Genomic DNA, 27,332 nt, shown 5'->3' with positions numbered 1-27,332 from the left:
AACATTGAAACAACAACAGTTGCTTACTCAGCACCGCACACAAACATACACTGCTGCGCTCTCACGGACACTACAACAGCTGTCGCTCTCAGAACCAACAACAAAGCGAGCAAACAAAAATTATTTTGTTTTTGCTCACAAAGCTTTGCAATTTCTCTGCCGCTGCTAACATCGCTGCTTTTGTGTAGTTGTTGCTGCCGCCCGAGTTGCCAACAAGCTTTCCAACAACATTTGTTTACATTTCAAATTTATTAGGCGAGCTTTTCGGACATTTGACCAAGCTTCGTGGGCTACTCGCTAGGTGGCGCATGCTACTTCCGGTACACATTTAAAGATATATTTTTCAGTTTACTAAACAATAAAATATGCATATATCTATATTAATATTTAAATATATTTTCAGACCTGTTTCAGGTTTGTTAGAATGCACAATCTACTCTTGACTAAGTGACTTCTAAACAAACAAACAAAACATTTATACTTAAACATATTGTTAATAGAAAATAAAAAATGATTACTAGACTTTTGTTTACGACCTCTTACGTTTCCCTCCAACGGTCATTTGATATGTCATTTTTCAAACACTCATATTGTGATTCACACGCGAAAAGCTCGACAAAGCTCAAAAGGACTCACTCCTCAGGCCAAAACTGTCAGTTGGTCGTGCAGGGTTTATGTGTTCCGCCTGACAGCAGACCACCAACCCAGTTATTTCCAGCACTTTAACGATTTGTTTACAACTTTGTTGCCCTGCAATTTACCGCTAGCATACGGACCTGCCAGCCAGCCCAGCTTTTCACCCCTTTCCGTCCGCCTGGAAAAGCTTTTCTCGGCGGGCAGGATGTCTTGTCCTGCGTGTGCTCAAAAATTCAATAAAAAGGAGGCTCGTTTCTGTTGTGGCCTACATGCCACAGCAAGGACGAGCAATCGGTTCGCGAGCCGAACGCGGGCCGAGGAAAACTTGGTCACCGGGTGGGAAATGGGAAATGGAAAAGGGCCGAAATCGGGAGCGGGTGACGAAGCAAGGAGAGAGCTTCCAAGTGCAGCGGAGCTCAGTTGCCACAGGACATTCGAGGCGAGTGCTCGTCCTTGGTCGCAACGGGCGCAGCGGTCCATCGGCTCTCGAGTGTCAGGATTGTTTTGGTTACGCGACTGCCCCGCTAGTGTTGGTGACCATCTGTGTGCGCTTAAAAATATATTCGCCATGAATTATTTACCCAAAACGAGTGCTGGAAAGTTTTGAAAAGTGCGGAGAACGACGAAGTTGAGTAAGCGGAAAGTTTTGACTCGAAGAACACTTTGTCTGACAATTTGCAGCGGCATCAAGGATGCAGTGTCCTCTTCACTGGGATGAAGAATGCATTTTCCGAAGCGCAGTATGTGACTCTTTCTCTTTTCAGTGAAAAACCCCCCACCATTTCCGCGCTCTGTCGCTCTCTCTCTCTCCCGCTCGCTCCCTATTGTTTTTCCCAGAGTGTAGAGTTTCGATTTCGTTAGAAAATCGAAACAAAAGCGGGCCAGGCTCTCGAGGAATTGTGGGTGTCGTTGCTGCGGCTACCTGTAGATGCCACATAAACACACACAGATACGCGGGCAAGGATGCGAGTGTGTGCGAGTCCTTGAACGAGGCTTTCGGTTGCCCACCCACATGCCACATCCGTATCCGTATCCATGTCCATGGCTGCCTTTCACTGCCCGCTTCCGACTCTAATTAACTTATAATTCAAGGTCCAATACGCTGCCACTGAAGGTTAAACAAGACGACCTAGCGATTTTCGGTGGGGGTTTTTCGTAGAAAACTTTTAAACAGCCCGCTGGCAGCTGTAATTGAGCGATTTCCGCGGAAGCTGCACTAAACTTTTACCAAGAATCGGCAGGAGTCAAGTTTTGGCCGCGACGTAACTCGAAAGTCGTGTAATGCGATAAAGTGGAAACTTAACCAGGGATCATCTAGTAGTTAAGCGCACACAAGTCGTAATTTTATTTGGCTGCCAGGACCCCAGAGACTCGTCGGCAATTAAGGCTGGCCAAACAATAAGCCACTGGGCGAAAACCCAAAAGGAAAAAAACAATTAACGTTCTAGAGTGGAAAACCCGAATTACGCATACGCCACGTCGGCAGTCTGGCAACTTTGAGGTGCGACCTCCGCGGGCTGTGGAAAAGTAGAGGGGGCGCCGGAAAAGCTCTTTCCCGCTGACCGCCGGCGGTGCCATCATGCTCTCTCACCTCCCCGAGAAATGCAGCAGAGAGCGGTTTCTTGCCGTTTTTTTTTTTTTTTTTTTGGCTGCTCCGCCGAAAAACATTTTCATTTCTCGCCTGAGCAGAAATTTCAATGATTTCCCTAGCTCAGTGTGAAACGAACCAACAACTCAAACGAAACGAACGCGAACGCGCGCGCGAGAAAAACAAACTAGAATAGAATAGAAGAAATTAACCTCTCCCCCGAAAAGGGAAAACCCCCGAAAAAATATATAAAATAACACACGAAACGCTGAGGTCGGGGGCCCTAACCCAATGCTAACTGTAAACAATAATCGAACCAACGAAATTTAAATTAACAGCGAATGAGTAATACCTGAGCGATTTATTAACCAGAAGCCGTGCGAGCAACAAAGAATCCACAAGTAGCTGGCCCACGGATAGATAAATAACTGCACAGATAATTGCTGGTACGCGGTACTGGGCTCTATAAATAGCCACCAAATAATCGCGGAGACAATTGCAGGGCACTGGTGCAAAGTGAATCTGGCTGAGCGCCGCCGGGCGGAACCCCGAGGATCTGTGAGTAGATAGAATAATATCCCCCAACCGCCGCATCCCGATCGCCTGGCTGCGGAATCGAAATAACAAACTTCAGTCACCTTGCGGTCTGCGTCACACACTCGGTTGGATACTTTGGGGCGGCGCGGAATGGGAGTCGTGTGGCATGGGTGTTTTGACTTCTCCATCCTCGCAATTACAGTAGAGCTTCCATGGCGTCAACCTATTTCTATTTTCTTTTAATTTAGCTACACATTGAACAATTATTAATTCAAATTTTTAAGCTCTTAGCACTTTATTGATGGGATATTATTTAACATAAATAGCTTTAAAGTCCTAGTGTAATAGCTCAATGCGAAGCTCCACTGTCATTTGCCGTGTTGTTACTGCTGGTACTGGTACCACACGGCGTATGGGTGATGGCGAGCGGGCCGGCGGTTGGATGAGTGGTGCACACTTTTTATAGCCAGCAACAGTCACACAAGCCGCACAATCAAGCGCTCGTCTCGGTGTTTATGTCAATTTGAATTTTGCATGCGGCCACCAAACTTGAATGTGTCCTTTGTGTTGCTGTTGTTGCTCGCGTCCTGATATGTATGGGAAGGAAAAGGAGGTGGGTGGAGGGTCGGTTTGGGGATACCGGAAGCTAACTAGAACTGCGCTTCATTGCAACTTTGTGTGCGACCTTTTGGTTTTGCAATGTGTGGGCAGTGGGCGGGGCACTTGTCGGGCGGAAACGGATATCCCGTGTGCTCTTTGCCCAGTTCGCCATCGCCGCCAAGCGCGTCTCCTGTTTGTCATTTCATCAACCTTCTTCTGGCTCCTAGCAGCTCCTCCTTCTGATGTCCTTGCACATTTGCTGCGCAGGAAATTTTAAATCGAGTATGTGCCCACGGGTTGTCTGGTTGCATTTTGCTGTTTCTGCGGCTTTCTTGTTTGCTCTGCTTTCTGGGTGAGTCCTGCTTTTTCTCCGATTTCCCATCCTGTTGGCCACTGGGTCAGATTTGTTAGTTCACAGAGTTCAAAACAGACGCAATAAAAGGAAATTTTAAAGGCACATTGAGATGGAACTGAAGCTGAAAACTTTAAAGATTTTTCAAAAATTGTTTAAAAATATCATTTTGCCGCATTTTTAATACATGATATTTTTTGAAGTGTGCCACGTTGGGTCGAAATGTATCTTCTACACGGCAGCAGAAAGAAGCCAATGCAAATAGCCTGTCGGGGGAGCAGGTCTACAATGTAGCAAAGGGGCGGATTGGGGGAATTGTTTCTCCGGTGGCTGGACTGCTCCTGTTGCATATCCTGTCTCCTGGACTCGACTTGCCACTCGTTGGCTCGTGTGTCCTCCCCCGCTGGGCCTAGTTGCTCATTCTGGGCGGCACAACTTGCATATTTGCCAAGATTTATGTCTGCTGTCAGCCACACGCACACTCATCCACACACACGGACCTTATGTAACAGCTCCCAGGAGCAACCTAATTTCCGTTGCCGCTGCTGGTTAAACAAGTTTCAGCCTCTCATTGCACATCCTGTGGCCCCTTGTGAACTTACCAATCGGTGTCGCCACGCAGCAGGACGCCGAAGCTACCCGGATTTCGGATTTTAAATTCCAGATTCTCGCGACTAGAGGAAAAATCTGTGAGTGCGCGTATCTGTGCCAAATTGCTGGCCTAACTGGCAGCATCCACGAGTGCGGTCCTTGCCTTCGAGTTTTAGTGTTATTGTTGCTGTTGTAATCCTTCGGCCTTCACTCCCACCCACAGGCATAAATACATGCCGGTATTAGGGGCTGCTACATCCCATAAACACCTAACGTCGATGCTGATGTCGATTGCTGTTGTCTGCCCCGACTTTCTGGCTTATCGCGGACGTCCAGAAGCACCGGGGTTTTGGATGGCCACAGTCCTATCCACACTTGAGGATAATAAAATAGGAACGGTGCTATTCAAACTTTGCGTAACTAGCTCTAAAGAACTCAGAATCAATCAAGTATAACAGTCATAATAAGGCGTGAATTAATGATAGCTTTTACCGCCGATCGGATTCAGCTTTCTATAATTCATATTTAAATTTTTTAACATAATAGTGGTGGGCACTATTGTTTCAACCGATGGTGTAGATGTATCTCAGTGTGAGTGCGTCGGGCAATTTCCCTGCGTAAGAGTGTTGGTTGACTTCAAGCAGCCTCAAGTTGCTGTCGCTCGTTGTTCTCGTTATTCTTATTATGTCAACCACCCAACCACTCCCCCTCCCCCTCATAACTGCCATTTGCGTAAGTGTAAGTGCATAGTCGTGTATGAGTGTGTAAGGTGCATGTGTGTTGCTTCTCAATCCTTTTGTATTTGCCACAACAATGAAAGTTGAACACACACACACACACTCGCAAAGGGTGGGGCAATGGCAATGTGAGTAAGGCAGACTCGCCACATGTGTATGAATATTTCATTATATATATCGGATTTCTAGGAGCCCCATGCCTCTTTCGATCCAATTTCGCCATCACCCAGCTGTGAGAACCCGTCAAGTCCTTCCCAAGTGCCTGTCGTTCGGCCTGATTTGAAGTGGAACTGCTTCTGAAACACATCAGTTCGTTTTCTCTAATTATTCAAGTGGAATTAAAATGTAATACAAGCTAAGAAGAGATAATCCGATTTAAACATGCCCAAGAGTTTTCTGCAAATAATAAGTTTAAAAATGTAGAGAAAATACTTAAAATCCCATTAAGTTCCTCTTTCCATAAAATGAAATAAATAGTGAATATATTTTGGACATTCGTTCCTGTCCTTAAGGAATATGTCAAAAGGTCAAGCTTTGGGAAAATCTCTAATACGATTTTCATTTGCCTTCCCATCAATGTATTGTGCCTAAGTTTCCCATTAGCATGCCAGTATCCGGCTTCTTTGATGGGGGAAATATCATCAATCAAATCCGCTCGTGATGTGCATCATTTGCCTATCAGTGTCCCAAGTTCCCCAGCAATTTGCCACCATCTCCTCCGACCACAAGATTCCATCTCGGATTTGGACTGCCTGTGGATTGTTTTCGGCACGGAAAAATGTTTTCATGTTTCGATTTCCGTCATTCGTCAAACTTCCAGCGGAGGTCAAGGAAAGTGGGTGACTCAGACAAGTATTTTTGATGCCGATTTCCGCCAATATTCCATCTCCGATCTCTGACCAGAACGGAGGAGTAATGCCTGCCCGTAAAACACGAAAGATAAAAACAAATTAAATGTCTACGAAATTGAACATACATCGTAAATAATGGAATTCAAAAACAAGAAGCACAAATATGCTTGGCAATCAAAAACAAATTAAAAAGAACATTTTAAATTCATAATCTGCCAGCCAGGAAATTGAGATTTCTTTGCATCAGACAGCTGTTGTTTGGGGCTATGGAATTGATTTGCTTTTAGTTGGGAATTTCGCTAAGGTTCAATGGCAACCGTTTAAGACACTATAATCAGAATTCCAAATGCATCTTTAAAAAAATTTACCTGTTTTTTTCCTAAAGGGGTATTTTCTAATTAAAATTTGTAGGATGTGTTCTATGTTGTTTAGAGTATGCTAACTTCTGTTTGCGGGTGACATGATGTTCCATTCTCTTGTTTGTCTTTTAATTTAGAAATTGTATAACCTGTTTACTTTGGAGCAGAGCCATCATCCACTCCCCTCGAAGGCGGGTGCGTGTCTGTATACTCCAGTTAATGGCCTGTGACGTGTACAGCAAACAGGCGAGTGGACTGGGTGGTGGCCCCACAAAAGGAGCTACTTTGCGACTGCGTTTCCCACATGCCCGAGTCAGGGGAGGATTTCCCTAAGCTCCTTGCCAAGGGGGAACATGGCCAGATGTGGGGTAATTGCATTTACAGGAAAGTGGGGCACATGTGACGGTCGACTGCATATTAAGTGGCCACTGGCCAGGGCACTTCAGTCGGGCCATAAAGTGCATGCCCTGCTATTAGCTCTGTTCGGGAACAACCATGACCGATATTATCCGCAAACCATTTTCAATTATCACCTATTAATACCAGGTCCCGCCCCCCGGAGAGATCTTTGTGACGGAGGTCGTGAGTCAGCCGCACATTAAACGCCTGTCATTCAGCCAATTACCTGACCCAAGGCAAACAAAGCAGCGCGAATAGAGTATACACCATTGCGATCTATAGCTGCGATACATGGATGGATGGATGGATGCATGGCAACGATCACGATTTGCGCGTTCATTCATATTTCTTTATGCCCAAATATTGCTCATGCTGGTCTATAAGTATCCGGTATGTAACAGCTGTTTCGGGACGAGAGAGAGAGAGAAAAGATGCAGAAGCGACAGATTCTAATTCAGTTGCTGTGGTCCGCTCTCTTGGCTGCTTGTCGCTTTCCAGTCTCTCGGATGAATTCAGCGAGGGATCCCTGAAATGAATTCCCGTTGAAACACGGAGAGAGTGCGAAAGAGCGAGTAAATTGGCTTGAATATGCCGTGGACAGTGGCGGGCATTTCTTTTCGCTTTGCAAGCGTTTGGCGTTTGGACGTGTCGCTCGAATGTCGCGTCGGAACCGCACAAGAAAGTTAGTTTAACTGGGCGTATACGCAACGGGGAGCCATCCCATCCGCAGAGGTTTCGCATACGCCCTGTGGTGCGAGGCGGCATTGTGGGGTACTCGCTTCTCCCGTCGTCGCCGTCGTGTGGTTGTCGTTACTACGCGATCCCCATACCGATACCGATCTCGAACGGCTGCCAGTCGCTGCCCGCCGCTCGTGCGTTTCGTTCCGCTCGCTCTAGATATCCGCAAATCCGCATCCGGAGCGGAATCCGCTTCTTCAAAAAAACAGCTGACCGGATGAGCGTTCTTTTGGAATTGGCTGCGTTTTCGAGGCACGGAACTGTTTTTAACTCAAAATCAAACCGAACTCAACGAACCGCAGTATTTTCAACTTTCTGCTATTTTTAACGTGTGTGTGCGTGTGCGGCTAAAACACACACACACACACATACACACGTTTTTCCCATTTCACATATTTTTTTACCCAAAAAAATTGCCCGAGTTTCTCTGCTTTTGTGCGTGTGTGAGTGGAAAATTTCGTTGCGTTAAATAAGTTATAAAACAATATGGATTAACGAACGTCACGAGCTGGTTGCTGAAGTCAATTAAAAATATAAATTAATTGCAGCAGTTATGTCTTAAACTCGCAATCGGTTCAAATCATTTTCTTTGAACAAATCGTTCATTTAATGTGTTTAAATTTGAGAAAAAAAAACTTCTACCCAAGCAATCGAATGTAAAAATCCATTGCGATCAATAGGTCAAAGAGTTTCCAGGATGTCACTGGCCATTTTTCGCCTGCCACTTGCCATTTTGGAGGAAATGCAGTCAGACCCAAAAAAAAAAAAAATTAAAATAAAGTAACATAAAATCGTGTCAAGAGAAAACCCACAAAGTGCAAGGGGTGGACTAACTACAGTAGTCGGGCCTGTTGGGTGTTAATACTTAATTTATGTGAACCTATAAATAATTTCAATTTAGAGAATGTGCTGCTGTTGACTGGCTCGGCCATCTTCTATATAATATAGTGCGAGTTGTACGAAAAATATGCTAAAAATACCGAAAACTGAACGCTGCGTGTTCGCTGACGTGTGTGTGAGTGTGCCACTGTGTGTGTGTGTAGGCCTGCAAGTGTCTGTGTGAGCGAGTGCAGTGCGAATTGATTAAAGTGCAGGCTGTCTAAACTAAACTGAGATGAAAAATGCCGAAATAACGCGCACAATGCAAGATGCTAAACGCATCCAACAAACATCATCATCAACAACATCGACGTCAGTCAGTGGACTATTATTTAATTTTCTATCCATCTAGCCCAAGGCAGAAATAAGGAAAATAGAAAAAGAAAAAAACAGATTCGAAATGAAAACGCGGGCGGGGACAGTTTTGCCAACCGAAAATGAAATGAAAAGGCAAAAAAAAAAAAAAAAGAAAAATGAAAATGAAATAGACTTTGGCGAGCACTAAAATACGGTTGAACAATATTACGAATATTTTCGTTGCTCGAATTCGGCGAGCATTTCAGTATTTCAGTTCATTTCAGTTCAGTTCAGTTGTTCTCGGCGCTGCCTTTTGGTTTTGCTTTAGCTTTGGCTTTGGCTTTGTTCGAAAATCTTTTAAAATAACAATGATACATGCCGCACCGTCTTCTACAAATCTGTTTTTTGGCCGCTGGCCTGGGTATAAATAAATGCTCATACGTAAATGTTCTTTATCAAAGAGTGATAATGTGGCCTGGGAAATATTTACTGATGCTCCTCGGGATCGATTGCTCTATTTGTTCTCAAAGCAATAAAGCTGAGATTTATGGTTTAGCAAGCAGCCCACCTCTTTGATTTTCCATTTCCATCTGGTGTGCAAACATCGTGCACCTGACTTTGTGGCTGTGGTGGGAAAAATGAGGATAGTTTCACCTGGAAATGTATTTATTTATTATTAACACTTTCAGTTTGGTTTTCATGTAAAGTGTTTAAATTCTAATTATTGCACAGTAAAGCCAAGCAAACATTTTGCGCTGAAAATAGCATACAAAAATATTTTATATATTTATTTTAGGCGGTTTTTTGGACTAGTTACTTTCACAAAACATATTGTAAACTTTATAAAGTTAAAGCCAACAGATTTCTCCGAAAGTGGTTAAATTGTCGTACATGTTAGACAAGAAAATAGCTTCTCCATCACTGCCACATATCAGCAGGTGTGCAAACATAAGTCACTTGGCCATAAACACACGCCGCCTGTTGCTGCAATCCCCTGGCCAAATCTCTCCAGCTCGGTATCGGTTTTGTTTAGAACAATCCCCGGGATGAGGGAGAATGTTGGCCAAGACGGAGAGGAGAACTGGCTCCTGGTTGCGTGTGTTTTCATCATCATAAATGTTTAAACAAAACATTGCCAGACTCCGAGAAGGAGAGAGATATAGAGACACCCTTCTTTGTTCGGCCCCATTCCCCCGCGTGTATCTTTCCTTTTCTCGATTCCGCTCAGTGTGTGTACGTTGTCTATTAATAACAAAGCTTCAGAAGAATTCGACTCTCCTGGCGTCTTGTCTCGACCCATCTCGTTTCGAAAAACCCAAATCGTTTTGGCGTCGACCGCAAAAGAACAATAAAACCGAGAAGCAGTCAGAAGCTAATGCCAACACACATAGACTAAAGCCAAAAATGAATCTGAATGTTTGCTGAATACGTCGTGTTGCAAGATGATTAAAGTAAACAAGACCGTAAAGTCCCATATTTCAAACGGCAGCGATGTAGCACTATTCGTTCCAGTGAATTGCAATTCATCTGAATTCCCAATTGAGTGGAAGGAATTTTCATGTTTTTAACTCTCGAATGAGGAATGCTGCTACATGGCGTATACGCGATTTACCGCGACTCTTGATTCAAATTGAGGAATGCTGCAACATTGCGTATACGCTACTTAAGTTAGCCAGTCTGTTGATTCCCTTATAGTGCTTGTAGTCATAGGAAATATTTGTTAAATAATTGTGTTTTCCATTTAAGAGAATTAAATCCAAATGTGTATTTCTACTCGTTCAGTAATCGCTCGTTAAAGCAGAGGAAAACTACCAAAAATATTTATTAAATCTGTGCTGTGCAAAGACTGAGATTACTCATCGCAAAATTCCACCGGCTCCAGTTGGAAAACACATGGCCCCTGCTTGAAAATGGGAAAAACCCAGAAATCATAATCAAAGTGACAACAAAAACCAAAGACAGAAGCAATACCATGAAGACACTGAAAGTGCTTTTCGTGGCATTCGCCTGCTACTATGCACTTTTCGTAATTTTCTACTATTGCTATCGGGCGTACCTCTAAACATATAAGTACATCTTCGTGTATATACATTTAAATATATATGCCAGCGAAACAGCTGAGTGGAGCAGAGCAAACCACCACCACCCACCCACTCGAGAGGTGGCCTGCCATTGAGAATTTCGGCCTTTGACGTGGCTCGTGCACACACCAAAATCCCCATATTATACGGTCTATATGCGATGATAGAATCGGTTGCTGCCAGTGCCAGGCGAAATAAAAACGAAACTCGCTGAGAGAGCGGCTGAATAAACCGCAATAGAATGCAATTACATCGAATCCATAATGCATCGTCACCTCACATCGTCGTCATCCTCTCGCCCTCGTTTTTCTCCAAGGTATTTTCCAACCCTTTACGCCCCCCGGAAAAGCCCCCTGCACTCATCCCACTCATTTCGGATCGTAAAAATCGCGTTTCGCGCGTGGCAAAGATACAGAATGATGGGGAGACTTTCGGCAGATAGAAATCAATTAAAAGCGCCTTATAAATCAAACGGAATATGCACAATTCCCCCAGTCGAATAGTTCCACTTCTCTGATTTATTCAGTAAAATTCAGTAAATGTAGATAGACTTTTATGGCCCCGAAATATAGTCAATTGCATAATGCGATTAATTTCCTGGAAAGCCCGCTTACTTCACCCATAACATTCAAATCTAATTTATAAACTATATCGCATTCCCAATTGCAGATCACTCGCCGACTTATTTTTGGTAAATGACCAAGAATGGCCTACGACATTAGCATAGAGAATCATAACCGCAACTGTCAGAGGACATTGACATCGGACGAACGGTTTATGCAACTTTGAAATCGAGTCGGGAAACTCAAAGGAGGGCAACAACAAATTGCAACTTTCGCGTTTCAGTGAAAAATTCAACAATTTAACCACACAACACACACAGACATACACACACATTTTAATAGCCCTAAAGCACTACTAGATTAAGAGCAGAGCAAACGAAACCAAGCGAAACGAACTATTAGACACTAGATCACAACCAGGATCAGATGAGGCAACAGCCGGTGCAGCAGTCGAGCGGAAAATCAATGAGCAGCAGGCGGCGGCACAAAAAGCCCAAGGCAACATCAACAGTATCCACAATTTTGAAACGCCCCGAACTTTAGAAACCCCAAGTCTCGAGCATGCAACAGGCTGGCCAACTGACGCCGCAGCAGCAACAGCAACAGCAGCAACAGCTACTGCAGCAGCAGCAGAATGGCGGCGACCTTGCCGCCTACGCCGCCTCACAGGCGGCCGGCGGTAGGCGTGGCCCCATAAACGGTGGTCGCTTTGACTTCGAGGACGGCGGCACCTACTGCGGTGGCTGGGATGAAGGCAAGGCCCATGGACATGGCGTCTGCACGGGTCCCAAGCACCAGGGCGCCTACGCCGGAGCCTGGAACTATGGCTTCGAGGTGTCCGGATCGTACATCTGGCCCAGGTGAGTGTGACACACTTGTGTATAACCAGGGTCATAAGAAGAGAGGGGCATTTTCACAGATCTGTGCTTAACTTGGTGGTTCTTGAAAGGGTTGTTGCAAGTTGTTTCTCGAGAGTTACATCCTATGACTGCTGACTGTAACTTTAACCTTTCCCTCTCTCTCTTGCAGCGGATCACACTACGAGGGTCAGTGGCAGAATGGACGCCGCCATGGACTGGGCGTGGAGCAGATCGGCCGGCAGATCTACCGTGGCGAGTGGTCAAAGGACGGGCACAAGGGTCGCTACGGAGTGCGGGAGAGCACTGTGTCGACGGCCAAGTACGAGGGCACCTGGAACGAGGGCTACCAGGACGGGTCCGGATGCGAGACCTACGCGGACGGCGGTAAGTGATGGACGTGATAGGATGATGGGATGATGGCGTGGGCCCTGGGGCGCCATACGCGGCGTATACGTAATGTGCATGAGATCATTTTGCGTTCGGTTTTTGGCTCACTTTCAAAATGGGCGAATATGAGTTCGTTCCCTCGCCGTTGCTTTACTTTTTGACGCTTTTGTAATCATTTCTGGGAGCGCACACATACCCGTGTGTCCCGCACACATCCTTACACATCCATAGCCACCGACGACCCAGCCTGACGTCATATTTCATTTGCCCGCGCAGTTCAATGATATTTGGCTTTGGCGCTTCGGTTTTCGCTTTTGTAAATTTTTTCTGCATGAGTGCGGCTTTTTCTGGGGAAATTCGCAGTCAGGGTAAAACACATGGCCATATGTCCAAGTGCCGCCTGCAGAGCTGGCCATTATGGAATTGTTTTGGCTGTGGCCAAAGTGCAAATGGTAATGTCGACCTTTAGCCAAACAAATTGGCCCATAACTATCAATTAGCATTAACCGAGGGCTAAGAAGCATTTCCTAATCAAATAACGTAACTTCTAATTCCACAATTAACCTGGTCAGAAGAGACACTGAGAGAAATGGAATGGGAAAACATTAAACAATAAATAATTTATATTTATTTATCTACTAACAATTTAATTTTCGTTATTAACTTATTTTTGGTAACATTCCAAACAACGACTGAATGTTTAGCTTATTCCAGCTTTTTTTTGTTTGCATTTAAATGTGCAGTATTACTTAAGACCCAAATGCCATTGAGCTGAAAGGAAATGGCACGTGGAGCCATTAATAGAAACCGTTGGGAAATGGATAGCATTTCACTTAGGCCAACTCCTGTCCTGTGCGAAGAATGAAAGGGGAAAGTTAGCACTGCGGATGGGAGTTCCATTAGCATAACAATTGTTCCAAATGGACTGCAGTCTTTTGATGCACTCTATCGTATTCCAGGAAAATACCAGGGTCAGTGGCAGGAGGGCAAGCGACATGGATACGGAATTCGCACCTCGGCGCCCTTCGGATTGGCCTCGCATCACCGGCGCAAGAACCTCCACGCCTCCCTCAGTTCACTGCGGAGTGGGGAGAACGGAAATGCGGCCAAGATGGTGGAGAAGGCAGAGGAGATCCGCGGTGGATTCGTCCTGACGGCCAAGTCCGATAAGCTGCCGGTTCGGCGCAACAGTTTGACGGACAAGACGGGCAAAAAGGGATTCCTGATGGTGCGTTTCGTAGAGTATTACTTACTATGGTGGCATAACTATTATAATTTATCCATACTCCTTAACAGAACCTCAAGATGCGCAAGCAGCGCAGCACGGGTGATCTGGAAAAGCGGGGTACCATCGCATCCGGCAGCATACGCTCCACCATGTCCTCGGCCTCCTGGATCAGCACTGGATCCGAGCAGTCCAACTTGACCACAAAGTAAGTGTTGCTAAGTGTAAACTCTCTAGTAAAATAGCATTACGAAACTGAATCTCATTTATTTCTTTGCAGATCCAACCACACCGAGTCCAATGCTAGCTTCACCATGGAGGACGAGCAGCTGGATCCCACGGTGGTGGAGACGTACATGGGTGAGTGGAAGAAGGACAAGCGCTGTGGTCACGGCGTGGCGGAGCGCAGTGATGGACTCAAGTGAGTACCGAACTATATCCTGATACCTAAATGCGTTATTGACAAGGTGAATCTTTACCAGATACGAGGGCGAGTGGTACAACAACCGGAAGCACGGCTACGGAGTGACTACTTTCCGCGACGGTACCGTCGAGGAGGGCAAGTACAAGAACAACATCCTGATCACCAGCCAGAAGAAGAAGCATTTGTTCCTGGCGCGTTCGCGCAAACTCCGCGACCGAATCGCGGCGGCTTTGAGTTCGGCGCAGCGTGCTCTAAAGATGGCGATGCAGCGCTCCGACATGGCCATTTCCCGCATGGCCACCGCGGCGGCGAAGGCCCAGAATGCGGACGCCGCGGCCGAGCAGGCCCGTATGGATTGCGAGAATGCGGTGCGAATGGCAAGGGAATTCGCGCCCGACTTCAAGCCCTCGGTGCTGGAGCGATTTGAGAAGCTGCGCTTCCGGGAGCGGGAGCGATTCCGTCCGGGACCAGCGGCCGCATCCGATGCATCCGTGAAAATGGGCGTGGGCATGCAGACGCAACAGCAGCAGCAGCAGGGTCAATTCTCTCCTACGAGCAGCAGCGGCTCGGATGCTTATGCCACGCAGGCCCAGCGCCAGCAGCAATATCTTAACATGCAGCAGCAACAGCAGCAGCAGCGTCGCATGTCGCAGCAGAAACATGAGTCGGAATGCCCGGTGCCACCTTCGATGTACTCGCAACAGCTGCCCGTCTCGCCGCAGACGGATCTCTCCGGAATGGTGAGCCAGGCCCAGCCCAGCCACGCCCAGGTGATCAGCGCCATCAATCAGATGTACCACCAGCAGCAGCACCAGCAGCAGCAACAGTTGAACCAGCAACAGAGCAACCCGCAAATGAATCCTGCATATCAGTTCCAGCAGCAGCAGCCGCCCGGCCAGGCCAAGATCAATCCCAATCTCAACTCGAACCTCAAGCAGAACCAGGCACCGAATCAGAACCAGACACAGATACCTTTTGGCTCTGGCACCAATCAAGTGACCGTCTCCCCACAGCAACAGCAACTGCTGCAGCAGCAACAGCAGCAGCAGCAGCAGCAACAGCTCCTGCAGCAACAACAGCAGCAGCAGCAACTTCTGCAGCAACAGCAGCTGCAACAGCAACAGCAACTGCAGCAGCAACATCAGGGTCTCCAGCAGCAGCCCTCGCTCCACGCCTCGCCCACCCACAATGCCTCGAATCTGCTGCGTCGCGCCTCCCAGATGCAACAGCAGCAGATCCAGGAGACGGCCACCGCCGCAGCAATGGCCGCCAATGCCGCCGCCATGGCCGCTGCCCAGCAGCAACAGCGCAGCGGCAGACCGCCCATGTTGGGCCAAATGGGCCAGCAGTCGTCCATCGATCACTTCGATCACTACAAGCGGCCGCCCAGCCGCGACTCCTCCATCGATCGGTACGCCCGGGCGGCCAGTCGCTTGAGCGGTGCCTTTGCCGGATCGCGGCAAACATCCCTGGACCGATCGGGACTCGCCGATCCGGTGACCAATGGCGGCACCAGCACACCCGATGGACGCCCCCGGGCGGGCTCAGTATTCCGCGGATCCACCCCGCAACCTGGAGCCGGAACATCGACAATGACTGGCAACGGATCGCTGCCCTCGGGCACCGGCGGCGGACGATTGTCGCGAGCCGGAACACCGAGCCTGGGAGCCGGAGGACGGGCGCCCAGCCAGGGCAAGACGGAACCGCTCTTCTCGTCGCCCAACCAGCCGTTCGAGGACGTGCTGCTGCGCCAGCGGACGCTCGGCCAGGACATCATTCCCTCGCCCTCGCAGCCCAAGCGCACGGAGAGCCTCTATCTGCCGGCCAAGCCAGCCACGCCGGTGGGCATGGCCATGGGCGGAAAAGGAGGCGGCGGTGGAGGCGGCAAGAAAATGAAGGTGAGTGATAACAAATTTTGTTTAAACTCCAAGCAGATTTCGATATTCCCAGCTAAAAGTATTTGCACTAAATAATTCGTGATAGTTTCATATACTACCATTACTTAGGACAAAAACCAATAAATTTGTTAAAGTAATAGGACAGACCCTCCTACTTTTATTTTCTCATTATCTCTAATCTCTAGAGAGACACTAGAGTAAGTGAGAATCGCAGAATTCCCGGGCCGCCCGCCTGAAATATATTTCATAACACAGTTAATCCGAGCAATTAACTTAATTCGTACGCCATGGGCATCGTGTGCGGGGGAGAAAGTGATGGTGAGAGCCGGATGGGCGATACGGCCGGAGACTTGGTGTTCATTTTGAAACATTTCTCGGCCATGTCGGGGCGAACATGTGCCCATTCTGGACTATTTATAGCCGCGGGCACGAATGCACGCCAGCCGGATCAGCCAGGTTGGAATGCATGCGTGCCGCTGAATATCTCAGATCTCGGGCAGCTCGAAATCTCTGAATTTCTCCCGCTGACTCTCCGGCAAAATGAACACTAAACGCTCCACAAGTGGCCATTGGAAGGCCGGCGACATGGCAATAAATAAATCCTCTCGGGAAGTGTCGCTCGCCTGCTGGTTGTTGGTTTTTTGTGGCCCCAGTGGCGACGATTTTCCGAAATGTGATGGCTAGTAGCAAACGACGCGTCGTCCCCAACGGATTACCAATTGAATTTGTAGAGAAAACGCTAGCCGACGTCGAGTGGCAATATATATATATATACATATATGTGTGCGGCATTCAAAACAAGAAAAAACACATAGGAATTCTGAAAGCAAATTTGTGCGAAGAGTCAGCGACAATATCCGTTGTTGTTTTGGCCCAGTGCCGTCGTGGCGGGTTGTGGGACTATTTTTGGCTCCACAACGGACGCAGTGACTCTCCGTGTCCGTATATCGACGCTCGGTGTTCAGTAAAGGCGGAACGCCATGTCCAACTCGTTTACAAGTTGGAACCGCCTGTAGAAGAAAGATTACACAAATTGTCCAACGTTATGCAAGCAGCTAATTAGCTGTAGTTTCAGTCATAGCACTTTTCCCCCTGAAAGTAACAAAAGTAGAAAGCCAGAGAGAATGGACTGGTATCCGGAGGAGGATGAGGAGGACCTCATGTTCTCGCCGGCTTTGTTGGCCAGGAGAGCCAGCGAAAGCTGGATCGTTGAGCCCCCCGTTGAGGTGGAGAACCCCGCCGCCCATCACATTGCCATGCTGAACTAATTCCTGGAATACTTCTATCCCACATTTTGCAGTCGGTGCCCATCAATGTGACGCTGCAGCGAAAGAAGTCCATGCCCGATTTCCAGGAACTGCCGCGGGCCACGGAGGCCATGAGCCGGGAGGAGGTGTCCGCCTTGGGTTCCGCCCGCCGGGAGGCAGTGCGTCGCCAGATCGAGGTCAACGAGCGGCTCAAGGCAAATCCCTTGCTGTATTTGGTCAGTCCACAGGTTAAGGTGAGTGACAGAACACCGACACGGATACGAGTGTAGTATAGTTTGGGTTGTTTGGCCAAATGCCTTTGATGTCTCTGTGGTTGAAATTGATTTACAATTGGTGCACTTAACTTGTAACAATTTCTGTAAGCACATAGCATCGCTCAGGATTTTGACGCCAATGGTGCATTTATACATAGACTAAGAGGTTTTCACTCTTCGCCAATTAAAGAGGTTCCTAATAATTATAAATGCAATTAGTGTGAAATATTTTATTACACGAATCAAGAACAACTAGTATATTTTATGAATTAAAAGAATTAAGTTTATTGTGTTGAAAATAAATATCTTTTGAATCTATTTATTCAATCTTAAACAGAAGAAGATTAAAGCAAACTTATTATCTTATAATTCAAATTCAATTTAGGATATCAATTTAGTATGAATAACTATGAATATTATCACTATAAATTCTAATCAAATTTGGACTTTATACGAAAAACATTTGGAGTAAAATTGAAATTTAATTTTAAGTTACTGTTTAACTATTAACACCATATTTTTAATATAATTCAATGTTGTTTATTATCCAGGACTGGTTTGTGCGCCAGCAGCTGATGCTGCTCGTCCTGATTTTCAACGTGGCGTTGGCGCTTCTATTTGTCTACATGCTCACCTAGCGCCGGAGGATGCACAGGACGACGCGGGACAGGGGCGGATTCGGGTTGGGTGACTCGGGGCAGCGACTGGCTTTGAGCCACAGTGGGTTTGACAGCCACCGATAGTTCGGGATTCGCCGTTGGACTTGGGAATTTGGTGGTCATATTGGGTGGCCCACAACCAGCGTCGGGGTGAGGGCTAATAAGTTTTTAGCATTTGCAGTGATGAGTTGATATGAAGCAGAACTTATATAAGTATCTAAAGTACCATAAATGTATATCATATGTTTAACATGAGGAAACACGCTAGAGATGGGAAAAGGAAATCGAATTACAAGTCTAGACTGCAGCCAAATAATGGATAATTAAATTAACTAAATAGCGCAGAACTGCAATGCACAAATCGTAGCAAACTAAATACATACTTAAACCGCGTGGCTGTGCAGCCAATCATTTAATTTGTCGAGCCAATTAAACTTTGTATTTGTGGCTAACCAGGAGAGCTGGAGGTGGGGAGATCGAATAACTATATGCAAATCAATTTAACGAATTTTTCTACACATTTAATGTAAAGATAAAGGCAAAAAGAAACAAAAAGAGAAACAAACAACAACTTAACCTAATCAATGTTTAATCATGATAAATAAACGCGTAATATATTTAATCTACGGCTACTTAATGTAATACATAATACGAAAGCAAAACTAGGCAAATGCAAGGCATCCAAAAACCAAAAACCAAGAAACTTTTCCTATTTGCAATTGAAAATGCATTAGTCAGCAAATTAATCAAAACAAAAGGCAACCGAATAATACAAGTACTCATATTTATATATTTAAAGTGTAACGATGTGACACATATATTTGTATAATTAGCAAAATTTTGTGGGACCGAAAACAGCACCAACAACTAAAGGAGCAACAGCAATGTATCTACAAGATATCATGTATCTTGGGCTCTGTTTTTGGTTTACCAGTTGAACATTTTCGAAACGAAATTGAATTCGGGAAGGTCTAAGGAGATTTATGGAATCCGAAAGTTATATTCTTTAAAGCAACGGATCGAGATTGTTAATGAATGAAGCTGTATATATACATTTTAAAATATCGTATAACTATAACTATATTTTCTTCTCGATAATTTACGTTTAAATTCATAGCTGGGACGACGTCATTATTTCAAAGTGTTGCAATTTATCGTTTTTAGTTTCACTTCATTTACAATGTACGAATATGTTCTAAATATTATGATTTCATTTTTTATTTGTTATTTTATATGCAAACATTATTGAAAAGAAATAAAACCGCACATTCGCATCTTTGCAAGTGTACTCTGCAAATTGTTCTTATTACTCCGTTTGTTGAATATATCCTATCAAGTGCAATTAAAGTGAGCTACTTATATAACTTTCTGCTTTCCATGTGTATTTTTGTGTGTGCCTATAGCATATTCCCAATCCGACATTATTTCTAGATCGTGTCATGCAGAAATGATTGAAATGATAAGCTCCACAAATGTAGAACCTTACGAAATGAAAGACTTGAGCTGGTGCGTAAAATTTGTGAAAATACAAATTGGAAATACAAAAACAATTTGGATAAGCGCTGTTTGAAAACATTCATATTGCATAAACCATATATATTTGCATACGAAAATTATGAATCTAATTTGTGTATATATCTATGCTTATCAGATTGGCAAGCATAATCCAGAATTAAGCTGGCGAAAAGCGTAAGATAGAATCTTATTCAATGTTATCGACAACAAGAAAGTATATCGAAAATGAATGCAAATGAAGAAAACTTTTTAAATACGAATAATAAAATGCGTCAAGCCGAATTATAAATGATCGTTTTTTCAAAGGTAGCAAACTCGCTGGTTATACCCGTTACTCGTAAATTTAAAGGGTATACTATATTCGTTGTAAAGTATGTAACAGTCAGAAAAAAGTGTTTGCGACTGTATCAAGTATATATATTCTTGATCAGGATTCTATAGCCAAGTCGATCTGGTTATGATAGTCGAGATCTCAGGAACTAAAAGAGGTGCAGCATACAGATTCTTTAAAGCCCAAAAGTATGCAATATTTCCGAAATTTAGTTATTTCAACTATAATAGTATTGCAATAATATTTTTTAATTTGTTGTTAATAATTTATTTAATCATCATGTAGTCAACAGGAAGTGGGGAGTATATCAATAAATAATGGGACACCTAGAAAACATTCTAGCCTAGACTAATCCTAAAAACAACGTATGGGGAACTTCAGTAGTCCGCATATCCCCTTCCTTGGTTGCCATATCCGAAGTCCTTCAGATAATTATCGATGGCCAGGTCGAAGGTGGACGATGGCTTATCGGGTCCAGAATCGGGACCACCATATGGCTTGACCTCCGGTTGGGGTACGGGATAGGCTTCCGTACGGGGTTGGTAGGACTCAGTTTGGCTGGGATATGACTCTGTGATGCTGGGGTAGGAGTCCTTTGGGCTGGGATACGATTCCGTGGGACTTGGATATATGGGTGTGTGGCTGGGATACGACTCCGTTTGGCTCTGCACAACGGGATAGATTTCTGTCTGGGGCGCCGAGTATTCCTTGGGTGCTTCAACAATAGGATACGATGTGGACCTCTCATAAATGGGCGACGGGGTGGCCACCACAATCTTCTCCTCGTAGGGAGTCTTTATCTTGGCCACCGACACACCCGATGATGATGAAACCGCTGCTGCGGCATACTTAATGCTGGAGGAGATTTTGGGTGCCGGCGCCACTTTGCTCACGAGTGGAACCACTTGCTTTCCGTAGCTCGGAACCGGGGAATAGAAAACGGAGGGAGCTGGCTGAAGCTGAAGACGTGGTGGAGATGGCACACTAGCTGGGTAGCCCTTCTTGCTGCCATAGGCAGTGCTAAGCAATTGGGCCAACTCCTCCAGCGTGTAATTAGGAGCAGCTATGTTGGCCACCGCTGGGGAGGAAGCCACCGAGGGAATGGAAGCCGGTGAAGCAGCAGATGCCGCCTGTTCGTAGACCAATGGATATGGCTTATAGGCCTTGGGTCCGCCCACTGGGCCTACCAATCCTCCATAGGATTCGCCTCCGTACTTGGGAAAGTATTTGCGCTGATGGACATGCGTGTACTCCACCTGGCCACCTGGGGCATACTCCCCGATGGAGGAGATCTGGGTGAGCGGCTGCTTGGGCTCGGAAGAGATCACCTTGCGGCAGAACTCCTTGCAGCCCAGCTTGCACTCGCAGTAGCACTTCTTGTACGCCGATGGCTGGGTGGTGTAATCCGTGGGCGTGGGTGGGGCACTGGTTGTAGTTGGGTAAACAGGACCCGGTCTGCTGGTGGTTGTCGGTGGGCTCAACGTAGTGCCTCCGGTTGTTGTTGGCGCCACCGTTGTGGGCACCTCGCTGCACGGCACCTGTTCCCACACCTCCTGCTCACACTCCGCACAGTATTCCGGGAAATGGGCTTGGGTCAATAGTGCCGATGCCATCAGCACGGCCATAAACAATAAATTGCAGCGTTCGAACATCTGAAGGGGGGAGAATATTGGATTTAGAATGGGTCAGAGAATTGCGCCGGAATCGTTCCCAATCGATTGACCCCGTTACCCTACCTTTCAACTGAATTTCTCCCTCGCTCGCTCGATCACTTTCCCCACAATTGCTGGAATTTCTGTCCCGGATCGCCGATGGATGGCACTTGTTGGCTGTTGCTCGGTCGCGTGCGAAACTCTTTCATGCATTTTGCTGAATAGCTCTTAAATACGCTGCGCTGGCCGAGAGCTTCTTCTTCTCGTTCTTACAACGCCGAGCAAATGGGTCGCGGAAGCGTTGACCGCGTCACGTTCCAAACGCCCCAAACGGCTCGGAATGGGGCGTGGCGGTCCGGAATGGGCCCGGGGGTAAAGACAATCGCCAGATGCCGCCGCTTCCGTAATACACATTCAAGCATTTCTGCCCGCACTCGTCGATAGCATCGAGTGCTCGTGACAAGAGTTGTTTAATCAAAAACATATAGCAAACATATTTATGTATGACCTTTGGCATGACAATAACCTTTAAGAGAAAGACGAACTTCATAATGCATTTTTTTTTGGGCTGTTCAATTTCTCATAAGCCCGAATTAACAATCCTCTTGAAATCTTTAATTTTATAAATAGCCAAAACCATTCCGACCGCAATGAGCTTTTTTTCGGTTCTGCACAAAATTTCCAGCGGTTTGGGGATTTATAATTTCTGGGTCTCGGCCTAGATCTGATATTAACGTCTGGGGTCGATTGACTTATCAATTTTTGGTTGTAATTTCGTGGAACTCAAGGTCTACACGTACACTATGGATAATGCTATTATTGTAAGCGATATTGCCCAATACCTAAATTATCTTATTACAACTTGAGTACAGAATCTTAACTGATTTGAATAATAGTATCTTAACTATTTAACATTTTGTGGTCAATAGCATTAACATATGTAATTATCTGTATAGATTTTTTTTTTAACATTTTAAAGAAAACGTGCTAAAAAAAATGGGGCACCAGCTCTTAATCTTTTTGGTATTAACAAAAATAAACAACTTCACTATTTTTGTGATTGTAAGTACAAGGAATTTAAATTAAAATTTTAGCCTTACAAAGAAGAATAGCACAGAACTCTGATTTATTAAAAGTAGGTTTTAAAAAAAGTACTTTATAAACAAAATATTCACGATTGTTTAAATAACCGAGTAGTATTTATTCATTGTCCGAATCACAAAAGATCACTTAAATGGATGAGGTGACTTATTCATGATTAATTAAGATTGGCTACACGACTTTGGAAGGGTAAACCTGGGTAAACCTGAATCTCCGGGAAGAAACTTTGCTCATCCCGCACATCAGCTTCCATGGTTTCCTTGTGGTCACGTCTTTTTTCGATGGAGCTGCGCTTTCTTAGTTTCTCCCAGCGATTTTGTCTTACTTGTGACTTTGGTTTAACTGGCACTTGAATTTTAGATGGTTTTTTGGATTCACCCTGATCGGAAGTCTCGCGAACCGTATCCGTGCGACTTGCCATTTCCACATCAATGGTGTCAGCTTTATTTCGACCACTGGTAAGTCGCCTCAGCATCTCCTGGTAATGCGGTTGATCCGCAGTTATGTATTCCGGTTCGTCTTCGGGATTGAGGATCTGGTAGTTGGGGGTGCCCAGTTCGAAGGTGGTGAATTCACCATGCTCCACTTTGTTCTTCAGATGCTGGGCCGTATAACCATACTGCTTGAGTGGAGCCATCCACTTGGCATCCGCGTCCGGAACTGCATCCTTTGAGCCTCCCAGGCAGAAGCCAAGGGCCAATAGCAATGTGACCAGTAATTGTCGTGTCTCCGGGCAGCCGACCATTTTCGCACTGATGCTCCATGGATCCATTGGTCAGAGCGTTAGCCAAATCCAATAGAATCGCCATCGACGACGTCGACTGCGCCGGTAATTGGACGCCCCCAAAGTGGCAGCAGCTACGTGAGATTAGAGGCATCTATGGGCCATGTCGCGTCTGGCGGCGATAGCATTAGTTTATGCTTATCACAGTATCGAAGCCACCTGTATCATGACGCATCATTTTATGAGACATCAATTCGCAAATATAATGATACGAATTCACTGAAGAAGCCAAACTCACAATCGAGTTGAACTAAGTCAAGCATTTCATTCAACACTATTTTTTTTTTGGTTTTAATAATCTTCCACTTTTTTGTGTCACTCTTGTGAACTGGCATAATGTGGTTTTTGCTCACTTGGCTTATATTTTTCTTAACTGATCTTCACCTTTATAAGTATGTTTGTAACACAAGCACTACTCATTTCTTTTTTATATTAATGGAATACCCTCACTCAGCTTTTAAGTATATTCCCCATATTAAAAATTCAAAACTTTTGTGTTCCTCTGCGAACAGATTGAATGGGATGCATCTTTATAGTAGGTTAATGTAAGCTGTCTGTATGTACACTCAATTGTCTTAATTGTAACTAAATTATGATGTATGGCAGTGAGTTTTCCCGGGTCGAGAAGGGGTTCCTAATGGGTTTATGCAGCTGAAGTCAGTCACTAGATCCTTTCAGTACTTGTACTGTGCTGTTGGTCCGGATACGGAGACATAGTTCCCGGCGGACAGCTCCTGCTTGATGATGGCCTTGGGAGCGGCGTAGTGGACAAGCGGCGCCACCGGCAGCACGGGAGTCAGGATCTTGGCGGCCAGGAGCTTCTTGGGTGGCTCAGGCAGCGGTATCTTGATGTCCGTGGGCTCACGCTGGACAATCGCCTCGAAGCCGTTGTGATCATCCGCCTTGTACTGCACTATGCGGCGATAGCCATCGGAATCGATCAGCTCGTAGACGCCCTCGACCTTGTCGTCCTTGCGGGACTCCTTTTGGCTCTTGATGTCGCCGGTGTGGGGATCGTTCACCGACCACTGGAACTCGTAGGCCACTGGTCCGTAGTCCGGCTCCGCCTGCAATTCAATGGCCCAAACGGCGCTGGCCAGGCACAGGCACAACAAATAGGTAGCCTAAAAGGAAGACACCACTCTATGCATTAGAATCCTTTGTATCGCACTCTTTTTTCTCTCCACTCACTTTTCCCATCATTTTGTGGTATTTGGTCCTTTCAGAACTCTTTGGGTATTGAAATGCACTCGACAAAGATCGAAATCGAAGTAATTAATCTGGGTAGTCCTAGGCTGCTTATATACGGGCTGGCCAACTGATTACCAGGCCAGAGCTACGCTTCGATCCGACTTGGATGTGGCAATCCACCCAAAGTGTCGTGTCGCTTTGCGGCACGCGCCTCCCAAACAAGATCGACCAAGTGGAGCGCGCTCATTAAGTGAGCCCCGAAAAATTATAATTAAACAAGAAATATGCAAAATGTGGTTCGCACCAGCCTGAGCTATATGCACTGCAAAAAATTAGGCTTTAAGTCAAACGAAAGAGTAACCAACTGTAGAGTGCATTATCCCTATATTAAAAACGACATAAAACCCATTTAATATTTTTAATAAATTTCTAAATCTACCAGATCCGAAATAAAGAATATCTTTATTTATTCAGTAATACAAAATTTAAAAATATTTTTATTAAAAATTATTCTCATAACTAATATGTTAATTTTATAAAATCGTAGAGTTTTTTTACAAATGATTTTTTCCTTTAGCGACGCACATTCGATAAGCACCCAAATGAAAATGCCGCAAGTGGGAGAGCTTGGTGATCTTAGAGGTGTCGCGCTAGTTTGTCTGGTCCAACCAACAAATGTGGAGATTAATTTACTTTGTCAATAATTTGCAACATTAGGCATTGGGCAACAAGGCCTCCGACTGCATTAAGTCATAAAAATAATTGTCATGTTTTAATGGATGGATAGCGCACCACGTCGATTGGAGATGGGATGGGGGCAGAAGTCGGGGGCTGGAACCTTCACAGCTCGGAGGCCAGATCCTTTGGCAGGTGATCTGTCCGCAACTCGTTTGATGGGATTAGCAAATATTTTAATTAATCGCCATTAGACGAGTTTCCTCTGCGCGCAGTCCAAGAAACCGGGTTACTCTATCGCAAAAGTTTTGATTTAACGCAGCCGCCGAGCGTGTTTGTCGAACCTTAAAAGCAAACTCTGGTATGTGCACTTGTTAGGCGTAGTTGGCTCGGAATCTGGGTTAGTCCAGCCGTCTAGTTATTGCTCTCTGTGCGTAAACTTAGTGATCAGTTTCATCAGCTTTAGTATGGCTACTTGTCATTATGATCTATTGATTGGTTGTTTATTTTTGGGCTGGGAGCTATTAAATAAGGTTAATCCCGCCACTTATCCTAGTCAGCAGCCTCGCTTTCTTTCTCCAACTTGGCTCGTATTGTTCTTTGGCAGCGGGACCTCAACAATTCCCGTCTTAGGGCATTGCTCTCCGTTTCCACAGTTTGTATGAGCTGGAAATAAGTAACCATCATAGCCATCATAATTAATGATAATTATAATTGAAGCTTACACTATGGGTTAAAGCAGCTCTTTCCATGGTTTCTGCGTCGGCATCATCATCCTTGGGATCTGATTCACTGCTAGAGGAGCAGCGCCGGGCCTGCATAGCTTTATGATGCTGCCCAGGATAGTCTTCCTCATATTTGGGCGGTGGGTCGTCATCGTTGGGTAGTGAAGCTGCAAGACTGGTCGCTCCTGCTTCTGATTTTGCCTTAAAAGCGGCTAGTTCGTCCCGTAGGGTTTGGTTTTGCATTTCCAGTAATTCCACCTTTAAACGAATCATTTTTACTTAAGCTTACGAATACGTTCTAAAGGGTCTTACGCTCTCAAGTTCAAAATCCATTTCGTCAATAATGTCGTATGACTCATCAAGGGCTCTTTGAAGTTTTTCTACTTTGGCCTTCAGCTCGTTCAATTCATTGACATCGCTTTGGGCCGACTGTCTTTTCTCCAACGCCATTCGTTGTTCTAGCAGGATTTAAGAGTATTTATCTAATTCTAAGCATAAATCCCATTTAATAACACACCGGCATTTCTTTGATCCAAAGAGGACTTCATCACCAAGCCTGTAAGCGTCTTCTGCCGTTTAAACATCTCCTCCAAGGCACGACAACGTTTCACCTTCTCCAGATAAGCGTCGTGCAGCTTGTTGTACTTCTTCTTGTGCTTCTGCAGTGTTTCCACCAGACGATCTCGTTCCTCCTCCAACTGGAAGACCATGATCTTGGCCTCCACATTTATGGCCGCATTGGTGCTGTGGCTGGCAGACGCGCGATTTAGTCGATGGCGCAGCAAAATGTTCTCCTCCTCCAGCTCGGCACTTCTGGACTTTGCTGCAAAGGAGTTTCAATACATGGCGTATACGCAACGTCATTGCTCATACGCACCGGCTGCCAGTTCTGCATAGAGAACTTGCATGGTAGATGTAGCACGCTTCTCCATTCGATCGATTTGTATTACTTCAACTCGTAATGGTAAAAATTACTCAGCTACTGAAAAATCTTTTGTTGCTGAAAACAGTAAAGATAAGCTATCAGCGAGTTGAATTGCGTGGATATCGCTGGCAGAGTTACTTTGTTAAGTTATTCGATTGCTTACGAACATATAAAATCGAACAAATTTCAAGTCTTAACAATTTAATTACCACTGAGAAGCTTTTCTTTTTTAACCTATGTGAAACCCAAA

General features: G+C 45.4%; 5 protein-coding genes across 9 annotated transcripts; 1 reads left to right on the top strand and 4 right to left on the bottom strand.

The window, feature by feature from the left end:
• The first annotated feature begins 1,049 nt into the window (after positions 1-1,049).
• On the top strand, positions 1,050-19,987 carry LOC6731644 (junctophilin-1). Of its 5 annotated transcripts, XM_039291131.2 has the most exons (10): positions 2,347-2,670; positions 2,727-2,782; positions 11,315-12,068; positions 12,238-12,452; positions 13,415-13,683; positions 13,752-13,888; positions 13,961-14,101; positions 14,163-16,002; positions 17,303-17,503; positions 18,076-19,987. In XM_039291131.2, the coding sequence occupies exons 3-10, from the start codon at positions 11,770-11,772 to the stop codon at positions 18,160-18,162; spliced, it is 3,189 nt and encodes a 1,062-aa protein (XP_039147065.1). In that variant the 5' UTR covers positions 2,347-2,670; positions 2,727-2,782; positions 11,315-11,769; the 3' UTR covers positions 18,163-19,987. The 5 variants fall into 5 exon arrangements, with proteins under 5 accessions (XP_039147066.1, XP_039147067.1, XP_039147065.1 ...); XM_039291132.2 differs by lacking the exons at positions 2,347-2,670; positions 2,727-2,782 and adding an exon at positions 1,050-1,268; XM_039291133.2 differs by lacking the exons at positions 2,347-2,670; positions 2,727-2,782 and adding an exon at positions 1,050-1,376.
• Positions 19,988-20,256: 269 nt separating this feature from the next.
• LOC6731642 (adhesive plaque matrix protein) lies at positions 20,257-21,899 on the bottom strand. Its single transcript, XM_016179863.3, has 2 exons — positions 21,766-21,899; positions 20,257-21,681 (listed from the first exon to the last, which is right to left on the bottom strand). The coding sequence occupies exon 2, from the start codon at positions 21,679-21,681 to the stop codon at positions 20,407-20,409; it is 1,275 nt and encodes a 424-aa protein (XP_016024326.1). The 5' UTR covers positions 21,766-21,899; the 3' UTR covers positions 20,257-20,406.
• A 959-nt stretch (positions 21,900-22,858) lies between these two features.
• LOC6731641 lies at positions 22,859-23,569 on the bottom strand. Its single transcript, XM_002078745.4, has one exon. The coding sequence runs from the start codon at positions 23,552-23,554 to the stop codon at positions 22,940-22,942; it is 615 nt and encodes a 204-aa protein (XP_002078781.1). The 5' UTR covers positions 23,555-23,569; the 3' UTR covers positions 22,859-22,939.
• Positions 23,570-24,056: 487 nt separating this feature from the next.
• Positions 24,057-24,857, bottom strand: LOC6731640 (cuticle protein 7). The gene is made up of 2 exons (XM_002078744.3): positions 24,758-24,857; positions 24,057-24,690 (listed from the first exon to the last, which is right to left on the bottom strand). The coding sequence occupies exons 1-2, from the start codon at positions 24,767-24,769 to the stop codon at positions 24,241-24,243; spliced, it is 462 nt and encodes a 153-aa protein (XP_002078780.1). The 5' UTR covers positions 24,770-24,857; the 3' UTR covers positions 24,057-24,240.
• A 1,064-nt stretch (positions 24,858-25,921) lies between these two features.
• LOC6731639 (protein Daple) lies at positions 25,922-27,217 on the bottom strand. Its single transcript, XM_002078743.4, has 5 exons — positions 27,035-27,217; positions 26,675-26,980; positions 26,470-26,615; positions 26,158-26,415; positions 25,922-26,098 (listed from the first exon to the last, which is right to left on the bottom strand). The coding sequence occupies exons 1-5, from the start codon at positions 27,087-27,089 to the stop codon at positions 25,985-25,987; spliced, it is 879 nt and encodes a 292-aa protein (XP_002078779.1). The 5' UTR covers positions 27,090-27,217; the 3' UTR covers positions 25,922-25,984.
• Positions 27,218-27,332: the final 115 nt, after the last annotated feature.

This window comes from Drosophila simulans, chromosome 2L (assembly GCF_016746395.2).
Source record: "Drosophila simulans strain w501 chromosome 2L, Prin_Dsim_3.1, whole genome shotgun sequence".
Lineage (NCBI taxonomy): Eukaryota > Metazoa > Arthropoda > Insecta > Diptera > Drosophilidae > Drosophila > Drosophila simulans.
The sequence above is the reverse complement of the archived record's forward strand: the minus strand, read 5'-3'. Positions and strand labels throughout refer to the sequence as shown.